The following is a 21,185-nucleotide window of genomic DNA, read 5'->3' on the forward strand; positions in this document are numbered from 1 at the left end:
ATATATGCCTCTATGTGTGTGTTTGTATATATATTTATTTACATATGTGTGTGTATATATTGATATTGTCACACAAACCGTTTCTAATGTAAATATATTGTCATACAATGAATATTATATAATTTATATAAACATTCATTTTGAATTTGCTTGAATTATATTTGAGCAAGTCTAGTAAAACTTGACATTAACTTGAGACAAATTTCGAGCTATTTTAAGTTTTGCTTTCTTTCAACAACTCTAGCTGTACTTTTGATTGCCTTGACCAACGACTCCAACTTTCCCTCCCTCCTTTTCTTATCACCCCCAAGCCCCACCAAATGCATCCCCTTTTAGTCTATCTCATTTCCCTGCCCAACCTCAAGTTGCCTCTCACTTTTCTCGATTTTTCTTTGTTAAGACTTGTGCCATTTGCATTTGGGGTAGTTAATGGTACCTTGTCTCTCTCTCTCTCTCTCTCTCTCTCTCTCTCTCTCTCTCTCTCTCTCTCTCTCTCTCTCTCTCTCTCTCTCTCTCTCTCTCTCTCTCTCTCTCTTTCAAGCCTTCCCTGTTTGTGTGGTTGCAATTAGTGCTTGATTCAGCTAGAGATCAACCCCATCCATTTCCTTCTCTTTTGTGCTTTGCACAATGTGCATGGATAGGGAGGTAGTTGGCTAACTTCTTTCTCAGCACCTCTACTTTGCTGTACTCACTCTAAACCATTTTTTGGGTTGAGTTTGGGATTACATCGAACCATTTTATCCTTCTCCACCCTTCAACACCGAGTATCATCTCTCCTCTTCTGTCCCATTTCATTCCAAATTCACACTACCCGGGCTTTGTTTGAGATAGTTGGAAGTTGAGGACGGGTTTTGGTTCTTGTCAGAGCCTCACCCTTTTTGGTTTCTAGTCCTGTACTGATTTGTGATTTAGATGCTATGATGGCCAGTAACAAATGTTATCATCTTTTTTTTCTGGTATTCAGAGCTCTCTCAGGACTCTTTTATTCAAATTCTTTTGTCATTTTATATCTCAAATTTAGGTCCACATGACCAGGTTTTGAAAAAACGTAAAGATGTACTTTATTTTTGCAAGTTAAGTTGAAAGATTCAAGTGATATATTGGTCTTAATGACAAACTTAAGTTTCTAAGTGGGTGATAACTTGCAACGACTAGCTGCTTCCACACTTTAGAAAGTTTACTTTTTTTTTTCTTAAAATAAATTTGCTTAAATGCTACTGACTGTGCTTAGATACTGTGCCTTTCAACTGAGATATTTCCCCAAGCAGAAAGCTACTTTATCAGTACTTTAGTTTTTATAAAGCTGATTGATCATGTTGTTGATCTGCCAGCAAGTCTTCTTAATTCCATGAATGACCATGGTACTGTTGTTACTTTGATAAATTTCCTGCTGCTGCTGATGGTACTCTTTTTACCTATCTTCAAACTCATTTTCACTAGCGGTCGATAACTGGCAGTGTGTGTATGCCAGGATATCAACTGTTTTTTGGCTTTATGGAGAATCTCGCTTTCTTTTCTGAATGTGAGATATTTTGGCCCTTTTTAGCATAGATTAGAATATTTTACTACTGTTTTTTTCGCCGAACCATCGAGTCTTTCCTTGTTTTTCCTTTTTTATCAAATCTAAATCTTCTTTTAGGCGAGGCTCACTCTTTGAAGATAGAGAAGATATTGTATCAAGGAAAATCTGAGTATCAAGATGTGATGGTGTTCCAGGTAAATTTGGCACAAATTCCAATTTACTATTTGTTTCATTAATTACACGTTGCACATATCTCTCCTAAGTCAGTTTGATCTGAATGTCATATGTTCGTCTTATCTTGAATTCAGTCGGCTACTTATGGAAAGGTTCTAGTCCTTGATGGAGTCATTCAAGTTACTCAAAGAGATGAGTGTGCATATCAAGAGATGATCACACACCTTCCTTTGAGTTCCATCCAGAATCCTAAAAAGGTGACTTTCCCTATGATTTTGGGACTTCATAATACATGCATATGTGAGCACCTATGATCTTGTTAATGTTCAAACTCACAAACTAAAAAGAGAAGATGGAAGAAACCTCTATAGAGAAAGTTTTGGGAATTGAAACTGTGGATGAAATTTTCGAGTTAATGGCAAAGACCTGCAGGGAAGTGTTGGGCTGTCGCACGCTGAAAACCCTATAGAAAAAAAATGAAATTATTATAATATTTTTTGTTATATTGGGGTTTTGAGCAGTAATATTTCTTTAATCAACCGCAAAAAAATTCGAAGGCAAAACAACTTAATTAATTGAAAGCATCTCTAATTTTTTTTTTTAAATGTTAGTATTTTCATCTGTAATTTGTTTGAATCTTTAATTAAGACGAGGAGTATTCCAATGTTTTTTTCGTATTTTAAATAAATAAGACTATTTGGGTGGGTTTTGATAAACTAGGTACTTGATGACTCTGCCACTTGGTGCCCCCTCAAAGTGCTTAGTGGAGTCAATATCGAGATCTTGATGTCAATGCCTTTTCTCGGGGTGCTTTTTTGGGTGAATATTTTATCTAAAAGATGTAACATATAACATTTACATACAAAACAACTTTTCTGTGCTTGTTCAAAGTGAAGTTAATGAAGTTACTTCACATTTTATTTTCTTCTGAAATCCGTTGCAATGTTAATGCAATAAAATGAACAAAATATACTTAGCAACTCCCACTTTATTTTGTTGCCCATTTATAGCAAACTGAAAGGCTGCTTAATGTTGTATGTAAGGCTTTAAAAAGGATGCGGATTTTGTTACATTCCCCCCCATCTTGCTAAACATCAATTTGAGAGGTGTCCATGTGCTATTGTCCAAACTTGGTGTGTAAACGAGTAGAGTTGAGCTCGGGTCGGAGCTAAATTGAGCTCAGCTTGCTTAGTATATGCTGCCTCAAGCTCGCGCTTGACTCGAGAGACAAACGTTTGTCTTGAGCTCGACACGTGTACTTGAGCTTGGCTAGGAAGCTCGAGCTTGGCTCATTTATGAACTCAATTGCATATGGTGATTTCATAAATTTTAGAATATTTTGAGGCTAATATATATGCTTTTAATCGTAATTTTTGTAGAACCTGTAACAATAAATTTTGGCTTTTAAAAATATATATTAGGCTAGTGAAGTTACTTGACATTAAATACAAAAAAAAAATCAACAATTATGATCAATATTATGAATTTTGCAGCTTGCAAGCATGAAGACAAGAAGAAATTTACATCTAACAAAGAGACTAAATACTGATTTATTTATGATTTGTGAAATTAAAATCCACAAGAAGTATAATTTATGCTGATGTAAAATTGACATCCTACAACAAAAAAATTCAACAATAGGCACCAACATTGTAAAATTTGAAGCTTACAATCATAGAGAAAAGAAGAAATTGAAATTAATCAACGATACTAATACTCATTTGTCATGACTTGTGACAGTAGAATTAACGAGAAGTAGAACATACAAGCAATATAAAATTAAATGTTAAATTAGAGATTTTGACCAACAAAATATTTCATATCTCCAAATACAAAGTGCATTAAAACCAACGAGAAAGTACATTATAAACAATAATAAAGTACACTAAAACCAACATGAAGTCAAATAGATCATAAAATTTCTTATATCTCTAGTAATACAAAAGTTCATTGACCTAATTATTGTATACACCGTTGTCATCAAAATTTGATATTTTTAGCAACAGTGAAAACAAATTGTAAGAGTGACACAAACCTAAGATAAGAATATTATTATTTTTTTTATCAAAATTTTTAAAAAAGAATAAATCATGATGAGAAATAAATATCTCTTTTCAAAAAGTATACAAATAAATAGTTATAGAAGAGCAACATAGAAACTCTATTTTTTGGATCCTGAAAAAAAAAAAAAAACAATCATAGTTAAGTCTAGTAAATCATTATAAATTAAAAGAAATAGAATTACTAATCTGTTTTTCGTAAGAGTTCTATGTTTCCTTCCATCTTGTTGGTAAAGTGATCTCCATCTCTTTGTCATCATCTTCTTCTTATAAAATAATAGAAGATCACATGATATTATTATTATGATTGGACTATATATTGTTATGAATTATAAAGAAATAAATATATGTAATATCTTGATTTTTCTTTTCAGTTTGTGATGAGAACGAATCCAATTTGATCGGTTTTCACACTAAATTTAGTTATATGTATTAACAACTTCTTCTTCTGCATTAAATGTTGACTCTAAAGTAATTATACTATTTGGTATAAATATGATATCTATGATGTTACATTCATACTAAAATATGCATGCATCTATGGTATTAATATGCATTTCCATTAAAAGCTCAACATAAGTAGCATACTCTTCATAAAGCTCATGTATCAAATTTGGAATGAGTGATACATTCCTCATATTTTCATCACTACTATAGATCTTATGATATGCAAATATGATCTCTGCAAACTTCATTCTAGGATTCATGATTGCGTCAAAACCCATGAGCAGATTACATTCACTCAAATACTTGCTGAATTTTTCTTTCAATTTTGCCATCGTCTTAATGAAAGAATTAGATGAAATTGATTCTTCATTTAATACATTCTTTATTCTGCAATTTTGTGAAAGGAACAATTTGGAGGTTGGATACTCAGTTCGTGGAATTATCTTAGTTCTTTCATTGAAGAAACCAAAAACATTACAAACCTTTTGCATGATATTCCACTCGTCCTTATTGGATTCACATATATAATATCACATTTTCCATATGAAAGGATTGCTTCTCTTAATTGTAATGCAATAGAGTTCGATCTTATAGAACAATTCATCACTATTTTTCTTGTAAGGCAATTGTAGTTGTTGAATTACACCTGCAATCCTCAACAATCTAACTTTTAGAGGAATTTACAAAGCTTACTGAGTCCCGAATCATATTAACCACATATTCGATACATTTAATCCCATCGTTATCCATTGATTTTATAATGTGTGCACAATAATGAATATGGAAGAGTCTACCCCCAATTTTTTTTTTCACTCTATAGCTTTCCTTTAACAGTTTGATTACTCTATCATTATTTGAGGCATCATCTATATATATCATGAATACCCTGTTTTCAATTTTTCAATAAACAAGAGCTTTATAAAATATGTCAGCAATTTAAAACAGTGGTGATGAATAAAACTAAGATCATTTTTTTATTATCTTCAATTTGAAGCAATATAATTGTTACACCCTAATTGATCCTCTTGTAAGGGTTGAATGATGTGTGACAAATGTGGACAATTTGTCCTAACTAAATTCTCACCAACACTTGTTCTAACACACATAATCAGGATCTAGTGGGTGATGAACTTGTCTAACTAAATCGCCACAAACATACACGATACATTACATTTCATAATTCATTCAAATTCATACTCGAAAATGTAGAAAATTATATCATCAGAACATATAAACTATGCAGAGCTGCTAAATCTAATAATAAATAAAATACGTACCCAAAATACAGTATAAAGAAAAAAAACTTTACAGTATATAGAAAAAAAACACACCTACTACTCGCCTCAATATTCCTTGTCTCTTCCTGAAAGGCAACATCGTAGAGTGGACAACAACGAGCTTAACGAAATAATCAAGAAAAAACATAAGATTTTATATACGTAAAAGAAACAACGTGCTTGTTCATATGAAACTGTATATGTCTAAACACAAGTCACAACATGCTGAAAACTTATTAAACATGAAAAGAAAATAATTAGTGCAGAAATCAAGACTGTTGTGTAAAGCATGTATAATCATAATCATATAATCGTAAGCATGTTCATAGCAATGTAATCATAACAATGTCATTATAGTAGTATCATCATAGCAGCATTATCATATCAATTTCATCATAGAATAGTAATGTCTCTTGTAAATGTATAAGCCTCATCTATTTATATGTCCTCTCATATCATGGATCGTCACCTTGCTTCAAAGGTTATATAAACTATCAATAAAGATTTATCCTCCTCAACATAAAAGTTATCAATAGTCCTCTTGATACCAACGATTCCCTACGCTCTGTCGCCCTCTGATCATAACTATTTCCAGTGTTTTGTTGTCGCCTGAACACCAAAAGTCGGGAATACCACATTCTGTATAGCGTATTTACAAGCACTCATGTAATAGTTTTTTCATAATATTTCTTGTGACATTTCTTAAAGCATAATACCAGTAGCGCACATTCATAGACATTTAATACGTCACATGTATGAATCATAACAAATGAATACATGTAAACGATATCATAAACAATCATACGTGTCATAGCATGATCCTAGCATAATAATATCATATGTATCGTATGAAGAAATCAACTTGCATTCATACATTCAATGTTCATCCACAATATATAGAAAATTCTAAATATATCAGTGTCAAATATGGAATCACATGAAAACCTATTAAATATTATTTTTTTTTAATTTAGGATAAGATTATTTCATCTGACTTGATGCGATAGCCCTAAGACGAGTTTCCTGATGCTCGTTTCGAGCTCACAGTTTCGTATAAACAACACGGGGGTTTGTAGGCAACACAGGGTTTCATAAAATTTTGCTTATAACACACATTAACCCAAAAAACGCCTTAAATACCAACACTCAAACGGGCTTCTCGGCATAACCTTACCATTCTCCGATCTGCCTAAACTTCTTCCCTTTTCTTACTAACACCTCAATCCTCACTTCCACTTCGCTGATTTTGTGTTAAAATATTTATGGAAGCTCGCAAACCAAGTTCGACCCTCTCGACACAAGTTTAACGCTTCCGACGGCTACCATAAACGAATAAATGCACAAAATCAAGGTAAACGTCAACGCGAAAGTAAGAGAAACAAAATGAATGTCTAGAATAATGCTAAAATGAGATTTTGATCTTTCTTTTTCATTCCCGAAGTCTGAAATGTCGCACGCGGCATTTGACGGGTTGCCTAATTCGCTTGGCCGCTATGTGTGCCTCTCTCAATTTTGCTACAGTGAAGGTTTGCAGATCCTTCTACCGAGCCGAAATTAAGATAGAGAGAAGAAATCAAGAGAGGTAAATTTGAAGGCTTTCGAGAACATGCGATCGAAACCAACATTAAAAATCAAGTGAAAGACGGTTTGGAGCAGTAATCATGCAGATTAGGGAGAATATTATGATTAATCAAGGTTTAAATTAATTTAATTATACTTATAACTTTAGAGTTTTATCTCTCAATCCAAATATAATTAATATATAGTGTTTTATATCGAATTAATTGATTACATGCATATAATTTTATAAAAAAAATTCCGTTTAATTCAGAAGGGTGCAAAATTTGGGGTACTTTTAAAATTTGCTGAACTTTACCTGGTTCTCATATTTTGGGCGTTGCAATAATGTACAGTAACATCCCCTTATGATATCCTCCGGCTCTTTGATTTTCATAAATCTATTGCAAAACTTATTCTGTTGATATTTTGTAATATGTATCTTAGCTTCCTCTTCTTCTCGGACATAACATCACTACAAGTAGTTGTTCTTGAATATGTCATAAAATATGAGGACACTGATTTCAAAATTAAATTAAAGCCAAATCCTCAATAATTGAGATAGATTTTTCATTAATCGATATATAATGCTCAATCATCTCTCTTACTTTATTATGATTATATTTAAATTTTGTTAAGATACTTTTTTTAAAGCTTGACTGGGCACTGCTTAGCTTCTTCACGGTGAACCGGTTGAAAATATAATATTTTTTATTTCCTAAAGGCAAGAATCCTGTCTACATACTGTCTTAAGTGTTTTATAAATCATGCTGTTGCATTGATTCTTCCTATAACAAGGTTTTTTTTTGGAATGATTACATTCCCCTTTTCTCTGACCATCGGGAAAAATTATTTTCTTAAACTCTTTCATTCTTTTGATATTCTCTTCCTTTTTGTTTCTCAATTAAATTATCATGTTCAATCTCAACATCCAGTTCGTTAACATTGCTCTCCCTTTACCATCATCACCCCCTCACCATTGCTATTCGTATCACATTTATTCTCTCATTCTCACTAGCATTCTCATCTGCAATTTCAGTAACAAGATTTTGCTTTCCATCTGTATGAGGTTGAGATGATTCCTCTAAGCTTTCATTCTCCATGTTCCCTGACTCATTAAAGCAATGAACATTGCAAACAAGATAATTTAATATCTTCATTAAAACTAAAATAATAACATTATTAAAGCAAAAGCTACATTCATTCAATATTTAAATGAATAAACTCATCAATACATATAAATTCATGCATAAAGAAAGTAACTAGTGCTAGGGACCATGAGATGGAGGAAATGATCTGCCGAAGTGATTGCCAGTCAGAAAATTTCAAGCCAAGCTAGGCGTTAAGTGGCTTAGAGATTTTCAATGGGGGTGACATTTAGGGTAAGAAAGAATAAAGGAGTTGAACATTTTCTTAATTTAGTTTAGAGCAATTCATATGCCCTTTTTCTATTTGATGTCTGGATTGCTAGTCAGTATAGTATATGTAGTGTGACGTGTAGCAAGTAATTCTTTGTAGAAAAAATCAAACAAAATAATTTCTACTGTTCATTTTGTTCATCTTTCATTTTCACTTGAACTGGATGCAGCTTTGAAGTACTTGAAATCTTCTCATAGTATAACTTCTTAGTTCTTTTGCTCTTTAGTTTTTATCATTCAACCTATATCTTTTAAGGAATTAGAGATCAGCTAAATAAGTTCTAGATGACAAAATCCTAAGACTTGGGGCTTGTTCTTATGTTTTATTGGATACTTGCAGAACGATAGCTTGAAAACTAGAATAATAAGAGGGGAGAGTAAAAAAAAAGTGATTTTATGATCAAATTTTGTTCAAGTGTTTTTTGACATGGTGATAATATAATAATATAAGAAAGAGCTAAATTAGAAAGTAGTTTTTAGTTATGGAATTAGAATTAACTACATAACATGAATAGGATTAGAAGGGAACACAAGAATTATTTTTCTCTCTCATGAGATCACCTTAAAGTCATGAGTACTATCAAGTAAGTTGTAAAAGTTGTGCTTGGAGAATCAAATGTGCTTGGGTTGTGCTTGGAGAATCAAAAAGAAAAACTCTTATGAATAAAAATAGTTGATGGTGGAATAATAATGTGCAAACAATATAACAATAAGAAATTTCGTTATAAAAATTGGTTTAGATGTAAAATCTTGGAGAATTGAAAAAAATATAAGGCATTTTGTAGGGAGTTTAAAAGAACAATTTGTGATGTTAAGAATTCTGATTTAGTGATCTTTACAATAAATTAGATATTAAAGACTGTGAAAGTTATATGTATAAACTAGCTAAATAATGAGATTAAAAAAAAAATAAAGATTTAGTTCAATTATAGTGTATTAAGGATGAAAATTAAAAAAGTGTTTCTTAGATGAGAATATTTAACATATGTGGGTGAGATATATTGGTAAAATTTTTAATGATGATTGTGACTACACGATTGACATTTTGTGATCTTAATGTTGTAAATAATAACCAAATTCTTTATTTCTACCCACATTAGTAAAGTGAAAGTTATGAGACTTGAAGGAAAATGAAGTGTGAAAGAGTAATAGGTTATAATAGTATTCCAATAGAAATTGTGTTAAGGAGATCTGAAAATTTTTAGGCTTACTAATCTTTTTAATATTATTTCAAAAAAAAAAAAAAAGATTCTTTAGTGGATAAAGAGGCCAATGGTTCCTATTTTTATGAATAAAGGGGATGCACAAGAGTGTGCAAATCATTGAGTTAATGTTTCATATATTAAAGTTATGGGATATTAATTGAACATAGGGTATGACATCATACAAAATTTCTTAAAAGAAGTTTGGATTGATGTCGAGCAAATTTACTATGGAAGCTATACATTTAGTAAGAGGTTTGATGGAGAAGTAGAAAAAGAGTAAGGAGGTTCTACATATGATTTTTGTTCAATTGGAAAATGCTTTTGATAACATTCTAAGAGAAGTACTTTGGAGAGTTCTAGGAATAAAAGGCGTTGGTATTGCTTATATTCGATTCATTAAATATATGTATAATAGAGTTATTACTTGTGTGAGAACACAAGGAAGATTGACCAAGCATTTCTTTATTTCTGTTGGATTACATTAACGATCGACTTTAAGCCTGTATATTTAGTTATGAATGTACCCTAGTGCATGCTTTGCTGATTATATCCTTTTTGTGGATAAGACTAGAGATATAGTTTAGGAAAAAATTGAATTATGGAAGTCAATTTTGGAGTGTTTATGGTCTAGTTTGAATAGATCTAAAATTTAATTCATGGAATGAAATTTTACTAGTAGTAGATCTAGTGATAGGGTTGTAACAATGGGTGATCAAGTCTGTAAAAGGAGTGAACGTTTTAGATATGTCGAACCTACAGTTCAAAGTGATGGTAATATAGTGGGGATGTTATTAGTAGACATCAAGCTGAGTGGTTGAAGTGGAGGAATGCATCGGGCCTATTGTGTGACAGAAAAGTACCGCTTAAACTTGAAAGAAAAACTTTATAAGATGATGGTGAGATCTGCAATGCTTCATGGTGTTGAATGTTGACTTGTAAAAGAGAAGCATAAAATTAATTAAATGCTGCTGAGATGAGAATGCTCAGCTGGATTAGTGGCTTTACACTTAGAGATAAAATACAAAATGAATATATTCGTTAAAGGGTTGGAGTAGCTCTAGTGTCAGACAAGATTAGAGAGAGTCATCTTAAATGATTCGGTCATATTTTACTTGGGCCATCTAATGACCCAATCAGAAGAGTAGTTGTTTTAGTTGACTTATGTTAAGAAGAGTAGAGGTATACCTAAAAAGATTTGGGCTTATATAAAAAAAATATCTTAATTTATTAGAATTAAATGTAAATATGACACTCAATAGGACACAAGGGAGAAAAAGGATTCATGTAGCAGACCCATGTATTGGGATAAAGGCTTGTTGTTGTATGAGATCAACCTAAAATGGAATGTTGTCTATGGATTGCTAGTTTGGTTTTAGATGTTTGTTGTTTACGAATTGCTGAATTGCTATAGCTAGAAATTCGTTGTTCATAGATTTAGGATTATTTCATTACTTTCTTAAGCTAGGTTTTATATATTGATTATGCTTATTTTATTAATTACATTGTCAAAATTTATTATGAGTAACTCATTGAGGATATCTTTAATTTGAGAGTTTGTTAGAATAAAATTTAGTTGATATAACCCATATTTTAAATTTTTGATATGAAATGCAATCTGTGTTCGGTTCCTTCATGATGGATAAATTTTTCTACTTGATAATTTAAATTTTTTAATAATCTTTTTAACCGTATTGCTTCATAAATATCAAGTGTTGGCAACATTTAGGTATTTTCTTGACACTCTGGTCCTCTATATCCTATGTTTTATTTAAAGTATGGCTAGTAGAGAACAATTACATATTTGTTTCCTTTTATTATGACACACACATCCAATAGTAATTTTTTGGGGGTTATGATCACTAGACTAATAGTGTACCATTGATGTAGCTCAGTGCCTTTAGATTAGTTTAGATTTCCTTGTTTCACTCAATATCTAGTGCATGTGTTAAGGTTGTTTTCCAATCTCGTTAGGCTCAATGGCCTTGAGCTTTAAACATTCTCCTTTTGATTGCCTTAGATTGATCTATCTCCATTTATTAGACATGTTGTCTTGAGTCATCCTTAGTTGTCTACGATCCAAGATGTACAATCCTACTAAGTTGGCTTAGGGCGCTTTGACACATCTACGAGGTTAGACTTTATTCCCTTTTAGTGGTTGAACTCAGTGGATTTATCAGTTCACCGTTGATATCCCGCCATTTGCACTTAGAGCCTCAAGCTTCATAATGATTAGCGCGATCATGTTGTGTGTCTAAACCCTCCATAGGTTTTTTCTTTGTTCTAAAGACTCCTATTCATTAGAAGCTAGAGACTCTCATAGGCCTCTCCCCTTCTATGGTCCTGTAGTATATAAGCCCCATTTGTTACTAGGGCTACATTTCTCTTACACCTGATTTTTGGGTCCTTTGGGACGATGCAGTCTATAGTTTCTGATAAATATCTTTTCATGTAGAGGAGTTTTGTCATCCTTTTAAGGCAGTGGAGAACATAGGATCTTGATTGTGACTGAACACTTTAGCACCAAAATCGATCTCTACTTGGAACAACTTAGCTCAAAGATTTTTGGTTAAAATAGTTCTCTCCATTCAAAATTGTCAAACTTAGGAATGATATCACTTTCTTCACCCAGTTAGATGAAGAGTATATTTATTAAGCTTGGGAGGGATTCAAAGAACTGCTTAAGTTCCCACACCATGCCTTACTTGATTGACTTGTAATCCGAAATTTTTACAATGGGTTGTGAGATATTTAAGGTCTATCATAAATGCTGCAGCTAGGGGATCCCTTATGTCAAAACCATCTGAGGAGGCCTACGAATTGATTGAGAAAATGACCACGAACAATTTCCAATGTTCATTTGAGAGAGTCGCCCCGAAAGAGGTAGCTAACATGCATGAGATAGAGGTTTTGACTCACATAGCCTCACAAGTTACTTCCATTTCTAGGAAGTTAGACAACTTTGGCATGAATTCAGTGCAAGGATCCATACTGAGTGCTGAGATAGCTTATGATCTAGCAAGAGATTCTTGTACTGTTGCTCTAGAGACCTTGAATGCCGTGGGAAATAGGTTCAACAACTTAGTTTTCCAATTCCTGCAACCCAGGATGGAAGAGTCACTTAAATTTTAATTGAAACAATAATAACTTAGGTGTAAGAAACCAGCAGTGGTGGAACTCCCCATTCAACCCGATAGAAAATTGGAACATACGAGACAATAATAACCCGAGATAGACCAACTCATCGGGATTGACTTCCAATTCTCAATTTAAGGTGAGTAAATCGTCTTTGGAGGAGATAGTGTTACAAATTGGGAACCAACTACAAAACCAAGCGACAACCATAAGACATATCGAGAGTCAATTTGGGCAGTTAACTAGTTATTTCAGTAATAAACCTCAAGAGATGCTTTCTAGTAACACTGAAGTGAATCCTGAAGAGCAAGTGCAAGTGCAAACTGTTAGACTTAGAAGTGGGAAGGAGTTGGAAGACATCCCTTGGAAGGAGAGTAGTCTTTTAGAGTTAGATCCCGAGCTTGAGAAATCGAGTGAGGACTCAACCAAAGACTCAAGAAAGCTCGACTCGCCTCCTAAGAAGGTACAAGAGTGACCACCACTATCCTTTCCCCAAAGGGTGCAAAAACAAAAAAAATTATATAAACAATTTTCTAGGTTTCTAGAGGTTCTCAAGAAACTCATTTGCAGAAATCCCATTGTGAAGTTCATGAAGGATGTTCCGAACAAGAAAGAAAATTATGAGATTTTGAACATGTTATCTTGACTAAGGAATGTAGCGCCATCATGCAGAAGAAGTTGCCACAGAAACTTAAGGACACATGTAGCTTTTCCTTCTCTGCACCATAAGAGAAATTTTTTTTAAATGTTCTTTGTAACTTAGGGGCTTGCATCAACCTCATGCCTCTTTTCAATTTCAAAAGACTAGGATTTGGAGAAGTTTAATTAACTACATTGATCATGCAATTAACTCATTGATGTTTGAACTATCATAGGGGGTAATAGAGGATGTTCTGGTTAAGATTGATAAATTTTTCTTCCCTGCTGATTTTGTAGTCTTAGACATGGTGGAAAATAAGGAAATTCCCATCGTAGTTTGCACTTTTTTTTGACTACTGAAAGGGCAATGATTGATGTACGAAAAGTGAAACTTATCACTAATGAATTTTTCCTAAGACCCTAACAATGATCAGTGTCATAGAGTAGTTTTGGTGGAGGGGTTGGTTAGTAGCCAAATTTTTGAATTTGCAAAATCGAACTCAGTAGAGCAAACTATGGTAGAAGCTTGTATTGAGAGTTATAAAGAGGAATCTGCTCTACTCTTATAAGGGATCCCTAGAGTTCTTCGAGATAATTTTGAGCTCTTAAACACCAATGTCAATGCCAAGCCTTTAGTGTCTTCCATAAAAGAAGCTTTCGAGTTGGAATTAAAAATTCTTCCCCGTCACCTCAAGTATATCTTTTTAGGAGAACCTTATGCTTTCTCTATCATACTTTCTGCTGAGTTGAGTGAACTACAAGAAATAAAGCTATTGAGAGTGTTAAGGATATTTAAAAAGGGCCTTTGTGTTGACCATTATTGCTATCGAATGAATAAACATTTTTTATGCATGCATAAGATTCTGATGGAGGAAACACATGAACCTAAAGGAGGTTGAGTTTGATGATGTAGGTAGTAAAAAATGAGATATTAAGTGGTTAGATGCATATATTATTTACCCTATCTCGGATAGTTCTTGGAATATCCCAAATCATTATGTACCCAAAAAGGGCGAAGTGACCGTAGTGGAGCATGAAAGGAATGAGTTGATACCCACTAAAAGTGTCGTAAGCTATAGAATCTACATTAACTATAGAAAACTGAACAAAGCTACTAGGAATGACCATTTTCCACTATTTTTTTTACCATGTTAGATCGATTGACATGACACCCGTTCTTTTGCTTTCTAGATGGTTACTTAGGATACTACCAGGTTCCTACAACACTAGAGGGCAGGGCAAAACCACTTTCACTAGTTCCTACGGAACCTTCACATTTAAGAGGATGCCTTTCGGACTATTAGTGTCTCAACTACTTTCCAACATTGCATGATCATTTTCTCAGACTTGATTGAGACTGAAATTGAGATTTTTAAAGATAATTTCTCAGTGTTTGGCACATCCTTTGATTGATGTCTTGACAAATCTTGCAAAAGTATTACAATGGTGTGATGAGACAAACTCAATGCAGCTACGAGAAGTGCCAAGTCATGATGGTTGGGAGTATTGTGTTAGGGTGTAAAGTTTCCTAGAAGGAAATGGAGGTAGATCCAACAAAAATTTAGGTGATAAAAAATACCCTCGCCCATATCCGTTAAAGGGTCAGAAGCTTTTTAGGGCATATTACATTTTACCATCACTGCATTAAGAACTCTGAAATTTTCAGAATAGTGTGTCATTTGTTAGAGAATGACATGCTCTTCAATTTTGTTGAACATTGTCTTAGGGTTTGTTTGGCGCAGCTGCAACTGCGCTGACTAAGGAAGTTGTTGTAGGAAAACTGTCTGTCTGTTTGCTTCAGCTGTGTGAAAAAAACTGTGGTGGAGCTGTTCTTGAAAACATGATCATTATTTCCCTGTTTAGTGAATTTGTTTGTAACAGAACTGTGACATTAATGTATTTGATATTTCAGAAGCAGAAATTTTTTCAAAACAGAATAGAAGTTTAGATATACCTCTCACTTAGCAGTGAGTACCAAAAATATTAAGAAAAAGAAAAAAAAACTAATAAAATTAAAAGTAAAATAATGATGATATTGTTTTTAACATGAAGACGATAGATGTATCCTTCTAAATTGTTCTTCAATGATGCTATCACTTCGTGATCACTTCCAGCAGTGAAATTGACCTGACCGTCAATAGTGAATTTGCAGCTATCACTTCGTGATCACTTCCAGCAGTGAAATTCGCGATCACTTCCTACTCTATCCTTGTACTGCATAAAAAACCTCAAATACTGTGAGTAACATGTGAAAGTCTACTTCATCTTGTGGCATATTCAAAGATTGTCTAAGCTGATTTAGACCTAGCGAAATAAGCCTCATCAAACAACGAGAAGCAAAAATAAGAACAGGCTTTGAAGGGGAATGGATACAAATGACAGCATATGCAGCTTTATTCACGCTATTCATTCATGGGCAGTACAACTTCCATGTATGAACTGAGACCAACCCCTCCACCAAACCGTCAGCTGAATCAACTTTAATAGCAATATTTCATGACACAGAAACACATAATCATCTAAATAGCTACGGAATAAGTATGCTTAAACTATCGATAAACTTGTCGCTAAGTTGTGTTTTAAATTTCAAACAAGAGCATAACATTCACAATCATAATACTGAAATAATGTCATCAAGAATGTTACTTACAATCTTCCTTGTTATTATCAAACTTTTAAGAAGCACGTTATTTACAATCATTCTTGCAAGAATGGAGAGGTGATCCAAGGCTTTTTCATGGATAATAAATAAACATTTTCCTGTGCAAGAATGGCGTAAAAGAAAAAATAATAAAAAACACAGACTGTATTTTTCAATTAAAAAATTTGTTAGAGCTACTAATACATAGAATAAAAGAACAATAACTTAGGTTGATGAGCTAAATTAACCAACACCATGTGAATCTACGGTTAAAGAAAGACCATTGCTTAGGATCAATGAGCTAGATAAGGAAAAAGGGGCATTTACATGCATTCAACACAATTATTATGTATTTACATGCATAACACCTAAACATTAACATTTACATGAATAACACTCAAATATTTAATTTTACATAAAAATACGACTATTATTATATTTTTTTTACTACAATAAAACATACAAGTGTAACAATACTCAAAAAATAATGTCATAAACTTTAAAAGAAAGAACTCAAAGGAGGAACTTTACTCATTTCGCTTACAGGCAACAGAAAACCCTAAACCTATTGTTCATTTCAGGAATATATGACTAAATTTCTTTTATAATAATTCTTCTTTTTATTTTTTTTTGAATGGTGGCAAATGCTAAAATTGAGTTGTTTTTTCTACAAAACCTCAACACCATACAGATAAGAAAGATTTACATACATACCACTCAATCCATAAATGCCCAAATTTCTAAAACTGCAACGCCTCCAAAAATGCATATCAAGCTTAAACTGAAATCTGCAGATATTGAAAAAAAATACAGCTGGTAGAGGATAAAGCAGATGAGCTCAAGTTGTTCATCGAGTACATTGATTCATTTACAGCCTAATGTTCAGGTCTTTAGTAAAGCAAACTCATAGTGAGGGATTTCTGTTTTTTGCAAAGGCATGTTTCTGAAGGTTATACATCCACTAAACTAAATGTTTAGAACAAAATATGGTTTCGAGTTAGAATATAACAATGAGCATAAGATTTAATGGAAATAATATTAATATATATCAAACAATGCCATCAGAACAAAAGGATACCAAGATGTGATAGCTTTAAGTAGCATGAATCCACTAATAAAAAAAATTGAGAATCTAAAAAAGCATTTTGTGATGAAGTATATCATGCAAACTTTGAAGGTGAATGTCGAAAAATACAAAAGTGTTTTTTGCATCATTAGACAAAAGCAATATCAATGAAACTTCAAGGAGGAAAATGCCAAAATAGTCCCCTACTTATTTATATGGGTGTCATTTTAGTCATGTATCTTCAAATATGTAGAATATTCCTTGTTCTTATATTTACTCAATTACAATAACATAAAATAACCATAGCAAGGTACAAGATCATTTTCATGGTTACAATTATCTTTGCGACCTTTATAGCTGCTGAAATGGGGATCAGATTTGAATCAACAACACTAGTTCATAACCCATAAGTCAAACAAACCTTAAAAAAACATCACAACAGTCAAAAACAAAGAGCATGACAATATAACAATTCATTTCAGTATAACAACTGGATGAAATCTCTATTAGCTTCGTGAGCATCCCTTTCATTGAATGCTTATCATGCTTAAACTGAGAACCAAATTTCTAAACTGCAAAGCCTAAAAAAATGCATATCAAGCTTGAACTGAAATTTACAGATAATGACAAAAATTAAGGTTGAGGATAAAGTAGATGAGCTCGTCCACGGTTCCTCCAACTAAAAAGCAGTTGGGCAATCTAAAAGTTATCTAAAAGTTGGTTGATAGATAGCGACTATACAAAACATACAACAAGTGAACAAGGAACTCTGATATTTCGCAAGTCATAATTGATTTGAAGCTAACAAGTATTTTGAAAGTCATAATTGAAATTTTCATAACAAGCACAACAAGAATAACAAAAATCACTGATATTCTCTATGGACTTGAAATGTCCAAAATCCATTGACTGTAGGATAATTCATTGAAAAATGTTTCAACGTGATATCTGAAAATAGGTTCTGTCAAAGGCTTGAGGCCTCAGGTCAGAATCTTCTCAATGTTAAAATTGAAGGCAAAATTATTTCTTTTAATCTAGAAAATAGAAGCTTGTAGTTTCAGCACTAAGATTTGAAACACAAGGCTTGGTCATAGTTACTTACAAAGAATGGAACTCATGACGAAGAAGAGCTTAAAGTTGACCTATCAAATTTTGCACATGACTTGCCCTATTGTCGTGCTTACCAATTTGGTAAACAAATCATTCCAAAATCATTCCAAAAAGCGACTCATAAACAACAATTCATTCATAAGAATGTAAAACTCCATCACTAGCAGTTAGCCTGTATTATATTGATTTCATTAATAATTTATAAGGTTTCGCTAAATATTTTCATTAAATTCAAGTCAGAAGTTGCTGGAATATTTTAGTAGTTTAAGACAATGATGGAAAATTAAAATTTCTTAGAATTCAAACTCTAAGATTGGAAAATAAAAAAAATATGCCTCCAAAAGATTCACTAGGTTTTCTAAGCATATTGGCATAGAGCATTATTCATTATTTCTTATACTTCAAAGAAAAATAGACTTAATGGAAGAAAGAAATAGATATATACTAGAGATGACTTGGGGTATGCTTACAAAGAATTAACAAGAAATTTTTTGGCTGAGGCACTAAGTACTACTGCCTTCTTATAAAATAGCCTACGGACAAGAGCACAACTCTATTTGTAGCTTGGTATAGCTTTGCTAAAATTTCTTAATGTACGGTTGCAAGTATTTTACTCATATTCCATAATTCAAGTATGATAAACCTGATAAGAAATCATTAATGCACTTGAGAAGTGGAATTGGTACAACTCTTATTATAAGGGCTACAAGTTGAATTCAACCTCAAATAGAAAAGCATATTTTCAGTAGAGATGTGGTCTTTAATGAACATGAGAAATGGAATTTGAATGAAACACCGGTGAAATGCATATCCAATAATGGTTGGGATGGTGGGTGCTTGAAGAACAGAGAAATAATATAAACCACAAAACATTATTTGAGAAGATTAGGGCAAAAGAAAATTTTGAGAAGATGAACATTAGGGAAAAAGAGGCATAACATATCCAAAGCATCCATAAGACAAAACGTTCTTACCGCTGCTGCGAGGACGAGAATCCGAGCTGCATGAGAGGTGGAGGACGACCTTCGGAGAAGAGGAGAGGGGAGAAGTTCGTTGAGGACGACCTTCGGAGAAGAGGAGGAGAGGGGAGAAGTTCGTCGCCTGCAAGGACGAGAATCCTGGTTGGATTTGTTTCGGATGGGGTAACACGAAGAAAGGGCACAAGGGTAAAAAGTAGGAAGGCGAAGCTGGGACGCGGGTCCATGAGCGCATTCCGCATTCGGGGAATGTTTCGGCACGAAGTAGCGGCACCATCGCCCCAAACACCCGAAAATAGCGGCGCGGTGCAACCCACAACCCTGCCGCCGTCCCAAACAGAGCCTTAATGCATTTGAAATCCTGAAAAACAAGTTAGTCACGACACTTGTTATTGTTGTCTCTGATTGGCATTGTCTATTTGAGTTGATGCGTGATGCTAGTGACTATGCAGTAGGGGCATTGTTAGGACAAATGAGAGATAAGATTTTTCATTCTTTATACTATGCCAATAAGACCCTGAATGAGGCTCGAGTGAACTACACCACCACCTAGAAAGAGCTACTGGTGATAGTGCGTGTATTCAATAAATTTAGTTCCTATTTGATTGATACCAGAGTCACAGTCTACATTGACTACACTGATATCAAATATCTTGTGACTAAAAAGGATGCCAAACAACATTTGATTCGATGTGTCCTTTTGTTACAAGAATTCAATATTGAGATTGTTGATAGGAAATGTACCGAAAATCAGGTAGTTGACACTTGTGTTGGTATAAGAAAAAAAAAAAGTCATAGAAGTTTGCGGAATTAGTGAGTGAGAAACTCCTTGCAAATTTTGACCAAAACACTATGTGGCTTGCTGATATTGTGAACTTTCTTGTCAGTGGTATAATTCCATATGATCTGGCATACCATTAAAGAAAGAAATTCATTTGTGATGTCTAATTTTACTATTGGAATAAACCTTATTTTTTTAGGAAGTGTAAGGACCATATCATTAGGAGGTGTGTTCTTTTGTAGGTGGTCAACAATATCATTAGATGTTGTCACGATTTTGAATTTGTGGGACATTTTGGATGATTTAGAATAGTTTTCAAGTTTTTATAATTTTGATTTTATTGACCTATCCTATTTAAGGATGTGAACGAATGTATCAAAAGTTTTGATACATGTTAGAAGGTAGATAGTATTTTTAAGAGAGATGAGAGATTTCCCTGAATTTTACCTTGGAAGTTGAAATTGTTTATGTTTGGGGAATTTATTTTATGGAATGCTTTGTGCATTCAGTAGGAAATATCTGTATTCTGGTGGCAGTAGACTATGCCTATAAGTGGATCGAAACAGTTGCTCTTCCTAATTGTGATGTTTAGTGTTCAAAATGTTTTGAAGAAAAGTATTTTTTTGCAGATTTGGTACAACTTGGGTGATTATTAGTGATAGAGGAAGCCATTATTATAATTTCTCATCTATATATCTATTACAAATATATGTGTTGCTATCCTAGTGTTTAGTCTTTTGTTTGAGTCAGATTTCAGGTTCTTGCCTTTGGGCATTTTCCTTGCTAGGGTTGTACCTGATGACGATAAGGTGTTATGGTTGTAACTCATCTCAAGGTGGTGATTGTATCTTCTCTTGTTCTTGTTTTGTTACCTGCCGCCCCTCTCTCTGCTATTCCATCTGCTGCAGTATCTCTCTCATGTCCCCTGTTGCAGTCCCTCTCTCGTGACACCTGTTGTCGCACACTACCCAACATCTCCCATTATCGCTTAAGCTTGACTTGTTTACAGTCTTAGCTGCAAGCACACGACCAACCATCCCTCTTGCCATCTTGTTGGGGTTGACCCCTTCACCGTCATCCTAGGGTGTCTCTTTTTGTTTGTTATCGTTTATTTTCTATTTTGAAGAGACGTGGTTGTTACCCATTTGAATTTCAGCAATAATAATTTTCTTTCTGTTG

At 33.4% G+C, this 21,185-nt stretch overlaps 1 protein-coding gene across 2 annotated transcripts in view; it reads left to right on the forward strand.

Annotated features, from left to right (window-relative positions):
* Positions 1–21,185, forward strand: part of LOC110024965 (spermidine synthase 1) — a 75,580-nt gene that overhangs the window by 20,232 nt on the left and 34,163 nt on the right. For both annotated transcript variants that reach the window (XM_020725172.1, XM_020725174.1), the window contains 2 exons: positions 1,640–1,716; positions 1,831–1,953. In XM_020725172.1, the coding sequence (XP_020580831.1) occupies positions 1,640–1,716; positions 1,831–1,953 (200 nt within the window). The remainder of the gene's footprint in view (positions 1–1,639; positions 1,717–1,830; positions 1,954–21,185) is intronic.

This window comes from Phalaenopsis equestris, unplaced genomic scaffold, assembly GCF_001263595.1.
Source record: "Phalaenopsis equestris unplaced genomic scaffold, ASM126359v1 Scaffold000286, whole genome shotgun sequence".
In the NCBI taxonomy this organism is placed as follows: Eukaryota; Viridiplantae; Streptophyta; class Magnoliopsida; order Asparagales; family Orchidaceae; genus Phalaenopsis; species Phalaenopsis equestris.